The sequence below is a fragment of the Hevea brasiliensis genome, chromosome 9 (genome assembly GCF_030052815.1).
Source record: "Hevea brasiliensis isolate MT/VB/25A 57/8 chromosome 9, ASM3005281v1, whole genome shotgun sequence".
Taxonomy (NCBI): Eukaryota; Viridiplantae; Streptophyta; class Magnoliopsida; order Malpighiales; family Euphorbiaceae; genus Hevea; species Hevea brasiliensis.
The window spans coordinates 88,381,424-88,389,371 of NC_079501.1; the positions used below are offsets into that span (position 1 = coordinate 88,381,424).

Consider the following 7,948-nt stretch of genomic DNA (forward strand, 5'->3'; position numbering starts at 1 on the left):
AAAATTAAAAAAAAAAAAACAAAGATCAAATAGAGTCAAAATTCACTTTTAGGGTCTCTTTACTTACTTGTGTATTTGACTTACCCTAATAGTGAGATATTTAAGTATTCCTACATTTATGTTTCCGATCAAATGCAAGGAACCAATATTATAAATTAAACTCCATTTCAAATTATTGACATTAATTCATTTGAGCACATCCTTAAATCCATATATTCTTTTAGGACGATTTGCGATGTCTAACGCCTTCTCCACACGTATAAGGATCCCGAACTTTGAATATCTGAAATAGAAGTGGACTATTATTTTTAAGTCAAAAAAAAATTCAAAATAAAAGGTTTTCTATATGTTTTCCGTAAAAATTAGAGTGGTGACTCGACACTTTTTCACTTTGGTGTGAATTGCCTGGCAATCACAAAACACATTGCGACACTCTAAACGTCAGAAAATACGAAAAATATTTTTTAGAAAAATATTTTCTATGAAACAAACGGAACCTTAAATAAGTTATCGAAAATAATCTTGAAAATTTAAAATGGGCGTGGAATAACTAAAGCATGAATTCATTTACATATAAGTTTTTAAATAGAGACATTAACATACAAATTGATTTATGCACATGAATAAATTAAAACTCAGTGAAAATACAGGCAAATAAAGAATTACATTTGACACGAATATTCCAATTTCAGTGATTTGGACATAGCAGTTTGGAGATAGCAATTACACCAATATAAGCTGGGCCTCACCTTGCCCCAACTCCCTGCTTGTCGTTGTGTTGAGTTTTCTAACTTTGAGCAATATTTGGGATAATTATGAGACAATTCATACATTCATTTGTATTTTCCTTAATATATTAATTTATCATTAAATTAATTATAAGAAGTCTTGTACTCTTGATATTTTGTTTTTATTTATTTCACTTTTAGTTTTTTACATAACCATAAAATTTTTATAAAAAAAATAATATAGTAAAATCAATAAGTTTAGTTTATTATAAAATCAACATATAGATAATTTACTATTTATTAATAAATTAAAATTGATTAAAATATAATTATACATATAAAGATTTATTAAAATGAAATATCAATGCTTAGATCAATGATTAAAAGCGTATCACTCAAATGTCAGCTTCGATTATTCAAACTCTTAATTTTTATGTATAAAAAAGAAATAAAAGTAAAAAATATTACATTTTTATTATTTGACATCATTCAACTATTAACTTAAAGCTCAAGCTAATTTCATCTTTTTAGTTATTGGATAAACTTAATTTAGCCTATTTTGTCCAAATTAGAAAAAAAAAAGTTTTAATTTAAACTCAATTAGCCTAAAAATTAAGAAAATAATTTTTTTTAATATTTAGAATTAAATCAAGAAATTTAGCCTAACAATGAAGAAATTAAACTTTTTCATTTTTTATTTAAATAAAAAAATAAAAAAATTTAACTTATAAATTTTAATTAATTTTTAGGTTAAATTAAAGTTAAATTGAAAATTTTAAAATAATTTAAATAAAAGATTAAAAATAATTATATCAAACTTTCCCAATAAATACAGAAACGAAATTGAACATCATACTTAGGAAAAAAAAAAGTTAGCATCTAGCACACTATTAAAGAGTAGACTTAGCATTATGGTAGGTGTTTTTTTAAAATATATATATATATATATATATATATATATATATATATATATATATATATATATATAACTTAATCTGATACATCTATCAAGTATCTTTATACAATTATAAATAGTATTTGTTTTAATTAAAATAAATATCAATTAATATTTGGCCACATTAAAGGAATTGATTTTGGCCCATTTATTTTTTTAAAGTCACGGGTAAAATCTTGCAACCAGAACTTGATTTCATTTTCACCCTTGACCTGGTTTAAGCTACTCTCTCACCCAGTTTAAGTTACTCTCATAAAATTGCTTGTATGTGTTTGGCCCGTCAATTTTTTTTTTTTTTTGGTACACAAAGAGAGAGCTAAAGCTCTAAGAAATTAAACAACAAAGTCGTAGGAGCACAAAGCTCTAATGGAATCCAACCACAACCATGACACCATATCAGAAGGAGTTGATAAACGATTGTAGTCCCTAAAGGCAAAGAAATGCCAAATATGCTGTTAGAGCAAACAAGGGCCGAAAATCACTCACTTTTGATAATGGTGACCTAGTATGGGTGCACTTAAGGAAAGAGAGGTTTTCTAACCAAAGGAAATCCAAATTACAGTCAATGAGTAATAGACCATTTAGAGTGGAGTAGATTAATGATAATGTTTACAAAATTGACCTCCAAGGTAAGTATGGTGCTATTAGTAATACTTAAAATATTTTTGATTTGTCTCCTTTTCATGATACAGATCCGAATTCAAGGTCAAATTTTTTTCAAGGAGGGGATGATGAGGATATTATGGTGGGCCTTGAAGCATCACAATTCAAAGGAGCTATAAAAAGGTCAAGAGCCGAAGCTTTGCAAGCACTAATCGTGGAGCAAGAACCCCTAACACATTCGGCCAACACTATGAGAGTCAATTGGAGTGCTTTACAATATTGCGACTATATATTTAAGGTGATCCTATCTTTGCTGACTTAGGAGGAAGCTATTTGAAGGCTTGTTGACTTGGCATGCCATGTGGATGGTGACGTGGCAGCTTGGATTAGGTGGTAGCACATGTGGATGATGTGTTGGCATACTCACCTACCACTTTGGTTCAAGTCATTATCCATTGTACAAGTAATGAGTGGGAAATATCATTATCCATTGTACAAGTAATGAGTGGGAAATGTCATTATCCAATCTTTTTGCATTTTTAGTAAAAGCTAATATTTAAAATCTGATTATAAGATAATGGCAAACTTTGGGAGAAGAAATTTGACTTTGAAGGCCTTCTTTTTATAGTTAAGTTATTCAAACATTTAAGAAAATGTATTGTGTAATAACTAGCTAAGCATGGACTATTAGGCATTTGTTATGCTTGGCCAAACAGCCATATAAACTTCTTCTTCTTCATTTTGTAAATTTCAGATCAAGTTTTATGTTTTTAGAACTCCATTAGAGAGAGTTTGTAAGAGCTTAAAGTCAAATATTCTTAAGACAGATTATGTTCTTTGTTAAGTTTTACCTAGAACTTAGATTCAATACAAGTTTGTCACTGGTATTGTCTTAAGTATATACTTGAGATTACTTGGCACAAGTTGCCATTTTGTTTCAAGTGCTTTGACTCTTTGTAATCTATTTTTGTTAGTTAATATATTTAAGGTTTCTCTTCTCCAAATTAGTGTTGTGGTTTGTTTGGTAACATTTAAGTGTGTTTGAGTTGCTAGAGTTAATCTTGGTTGCTGGAATAGATCCTTCGTACTTGGCCGAACCTAACATACCCTTCCTCAGCAATTCGGCTAAGCTTTCATCACATACCCTTCATTTCCATTTTCATCTTCCTTATCATTGAGACTCGCGGCAAAGCTTCCATGACAGTTAGAGAAGACACAGCAAGCTTTGTCAGGAAGCTTGGGCTTGCCTTTGATCATGGTGAGCGAGGTGGGGATGAGTGAATAGAGTTGAATCGAGTAAGTTGGGTTTGTGGGTATTTATGGTTGTTACATAGGAGTGTTTGAGAGAAATGATAAGAGCGAAGAGAACATGTAGGTTCGTGGGTATGCAAGGCTTAGATTGTTTGATTATGCTAAGGAGATTGTTTAGCAAATGAGTATGTGAAATGTTATCTAATGCGCTGACGGTCATATGTGCAAAGAAAAGATGTGGAGAAGCTGTTGTATACATGAAGGAAAAAAAAAAAGCAGGAAAGGTTTACAGATGTGGGGAAAGAGAGTAGGAAAGAGAGTTTAAGGATTTTGATATTCGTAGAAAGAGATTTTTTTTTTTTTTTGTTTAAGGGCATGTTAGTCTTTTCGCACTGCTTTAACCGCAAAATGAATGTAAGATAGATGGAAGGAGCATCTGTTATCAGTGGCAACATACAGGGATGTTTTATTGAGTCTATCAAAATGTAGGGACTGATTTGTAATAATGACAATATGCAGAAACTAAATTGTAAATCTTCCTTTTATATAAATTTCCCGGCGATTATCACATTGCGCTAAACAGCCAAATTCCATTCCTTTTTTTTTTTCTGTCAAAATATTCCACAAATTCCTCAAAATCTAAGCTTTCAAACCAACCAAACAAAACAAAACCAGATAGAAAAGAAGCAAAGCATAGCTTCACATGGTTAACAAATAGCCAAAACACAGAGTCTATACACAAGAAAACCACAGAGGATATGACAATGCCACCACAAGATAGATCAAAGCCACTGCACAACTTCTCATTGCCTTGCTTCAAATGGGGTCACCAAAGAGTCCTTAGATGTGTCAAAGTTACTGATGATCCTCATCATCGATCTTCTTCTTCGATTCCCAATGGATTTCAATCCAAACCCACCTGCCTTGACACCCCCAAGAATCACAAACCAATCCCAATTCAAGAAAATCCCATTTCTCCTGATCTTAGATTCAATGAAGGTGCTAAGAGATTGAAGGTCTCACCTCTTCTTGAAGAAGAGAGAGGCAATGATGATTCTACGAGGCCTTGGAATTTGAGGACCAGAAGGGCGGCATGCAAGGCGCCACTGCGGATAGATGAGAAGAGAAATATTGATTCTCCAAAGAAAATTTTGGAGATTGATTCGCCAAGGAGAAATGACACTTCTTTGGTTAAGAGGCAGAGTATGGAGCCCCTGAAGGATAAAGTCAAGTTTTCGGTTCCCCTTTCAAAGGAGGAGATTGAGCAAGATTTCATGGAGATTGCTAGGATTAGGCCACCCAGAAGGCCCAAGAAGAGACCTCGAATGGTGCAGAAGTATTTGGACGTAAGCATTTCTGGGTTTTTATTTTATGTTTTTGCTATATTTGTTAGGAAAATATGGGAAAAGTAGACTATTTTTGGATTTTGATAATGGGAAGTTTTGCTATCTGGGACTGATTAGTTTAATTCAGTTTTTGGGGCTGAGAGGGAGAATTAAATTGCGTAAGTATTTAAAATTATTTGCTTTTTCTTGTTTTCTTAGCAACTGAAAGGAAATTTGTAGTCTCCATTTGTATTTCTATTTTTGTTTTCCTCTTCCTAGTTTTTGAATTATATATGTTTTATAATTTGCATTAAGAATGTCTGGTTTATAGTTGTTTTTGGTTATTTGCAGTCAATTTTTCCAGGACTGTGGCTAACAGAAGTTACACCAGATTCATACAAGGTTCCTGAAGTACCTGAGTCATGAGAGGTGATACCCTCTATTCTCATTCGATGGTCTTTTCAGTTTTTCCAGATTATTTTGTTTGTCCATTGCTTTCTGTTTATTTAATTCCTTTTTTTATTTCTTTAATTTTTTTTTTCCGTAGCGTGGGTTGTTTGAATTCTTAGGTGTGGCATTGAAAATTGGTTTGCAGGGACAGAAATGAAAGTGTAGTTATTTTCTGGGGAATTTCTTATGTTCTGCTTGCTAACACTCGGTGTATTTGACCTCAATTAATGGTAACACTGGACCATCTTTGTAAATTGCAAATTCAATGAAATAAAGTTTGAATTTTTAAATTCCAGTTGCTTTTGCTATTTTTTTTTATTTGAGATTCCAATACCATTACCTAATTCCATTGTTTGTTCTGCTGGATAATTTCTGTTAAGATTTAAGAATAAGAAAAGAAAAAAGAAAGAAGGAAAGAACCATAAAGGGCTACATTTTTTCTCATTAATTCTATAAAATAGAAGGTTACACGTGTGTGTGTGTATTACATAAAAATCTCCTATAATTACTCTATTTAATTAGGAATAAAACTCCTATCTATTTAGGAATATAAATCCTACCTAAATAGGAATACGTAAAATCTACTAATTAAGAATCTACTAATTAGGAATGTATCTAAAAATAAATATTGACTTTCCATAACAATTTGCATTGTCCATTTTGAGATGAAAATACGATCGCTCTTTGATTTTTTATATTTGATTATATTTCTAGACATAGTTCGTGCAGAGAGCTGAACTGCATCTTGATATAAAGATGATATTTCTTGATCTTCTCAGCGCATCTCGCTTTTGAGACCACTTCGTTGCTCTCAAAAAAATGCACATTATGACAATCTATAACTAGATAACCACTCACCTACTGAAACAAAAGTTAACCCATAAAGTTCTAATTTGAGATGACTGCTCCATTATGTGGTTTAAGCAGGCTCAGCTTATCTGCAGTAAATATTTGTCACTCTGCTTATGTTCACATATCTTTTGTTGTAGAGTTATAGAGCATGATGGAGCTGTTTCTTGACATAATTTTCCATTTAAAGCAAATTTTCAAATTAATTGAATGAGCTCTTTAATGGTTTCCAAGTCTCTCTACTATAAGATTTGAGTTGATAAATGAGGCTGTTTCTTATAGCAGTTCCCTTGATTCGATAGGAATACATCAAGATTTGTTTAAGCAGTTCCTCTATTGAATGTTGGATATAGAATTTTTTTGGCTTATTGTCAAGCATGAGAATGGTAAATTGTTTTTGCAGCCATGACTGGCTGTCTTCATGGTAAATTTTGCTTGTGCATTTTTTTGAGGTTCTGGGAATCAATTGAGGGAAACTAACTGCAAATGATCAAGTGCAATTTCTAACTCACCATGCAATATTTGGTCATCTTTGGAGGAAGTTGGTTGAGGAATATGTGGCCATGTCTTGGTGCTTCATCAGAAACAAATGGAACTCGAATGGAAGTTTGCTATTACTTTGATAGTTATGTGGCATCTATGAGGCAGTATCAGTTTGAGTAACGTATCTGGTTACTGATTTTATCAATGCCTCTTTCAGGTTGGAAACATTTCTAAACCTAGTTCTACAATTACTCAACAAAATATTTTGCCTAAAACTGTTGGGAAGATCCCGCTTGAGTTCTCCATTCTGGTCGTGCATGGCTGGTGCATATTCAGTGCTTACCAATTAGCGGTCTCATCTCTTGAAGAGGAAGGTATGTGAACTGTGGAAAAAATGCTACTTTGTTGCCAAGTTCTTTGATTTATGTATTAATGGAGAGTAACTAAAATTGAGACTGAAGGAGGGTCAAAAGATCAATAACTGTATTGGCTGAAAAGATGCATATATAATGGGACGGCTACAAATAACAGAGATATGAAGCAAAAGATTGGTAGTCTCATGGAACATTGGTTTCTAGTCTCATTGTTATTGCACCTGTGGGAATTGCCTAATAGGGATGATGTTGTACTTGAGTTTAAGGCTGTTGATAAAATTGTAAATGTCTAATAGCCAACTGAAACACATTTTAGCATCAAGTCACCCAAGAAAGTGGCCCCTTATAAAAAATATATACTGAGATGGGGCATGGGATAGGCAATATTGCTCATTTTAGATACAGAGTGAATAATACCTATTCTGAGATTAGCTTCTTCATAAGATTTTGCAACTCTGAAACCATTCATCTTATTCTCTTCAAATGTTGCAGCTGGTTTGACATTGTCTTCATTTGTTGAAGGCCAATTCTCTTATTCTTTTTCCTGGGTCCCTTCTGTTGAGAGATCATTCCATGTGATGCAACCCCTGCTGTTGGTTGACTCCACCAATCCAGGGTTCTGAGTCTTTATTGTGGCTTGAAACCTCTTGTTTGAGCAGGAAGCCTTTGCTACCATCTTCAGTCCGAAGAAAGACATGTACAGCACATCAATAGCTGCTTATTACATCTTCTTCTTATCTCATTATTTAATGATAGATCTCAGTTAAGTTGAATCTCTCCCTGTACAAGCAGTTAACAATTTTATGTGGACATTTAGTTAATTAATGCCTCTCCTCATCACCTCAATATTTACTCAACTCCCAGATTCCAAAGGCTTATTGGACCACACAAGACAATTAAACTTTAAAATTTGATTTTCCTTGGAAAAAA

General features: G+C 32.7%; 1 protein-coding gene across 4 annotated transcripts; it reads left to right on the forward strand.

The window, feature by feature from the left end:
* The first annotated feature begins 4,101 nt into the window (after positions 1–4,101).
* Positions 4,102–7,948, forward strand: LOC110644627 (uncharacterized). Of its 4 annotated transcripts, none has more exons than XR_002492860.2 (5): positions 4,102–4,883; positions 5,214–5,291; positions 5,458–5,542; positions 6,565–7,018; positions 7,511–7,948. XR_002492860.2 is itself a non-coding variant. In XM_021797504.2 (3 exons), exons 1-2 carry the CDS (start codon positions 4,296–4,298, stop codon positions 5,286–5,288), a joined length of 663 nt encoding a protein of 220 aa, XP_021653196.2. In that variant the 5' UTR covers positions 4,102–4,295; the 3' UTR covers positions 5,289–5,291; positions 5,458–5,607. The 4 variants fall into 4 exon arrangements, 1 of the variants encoding a protein (XP_021653196.2); XR_002492863.2 differs by having other exon boundaries at positions 7,541–7,948; XR_002492861.2 differs by having other exon boundaries at positions 6,614–7,018.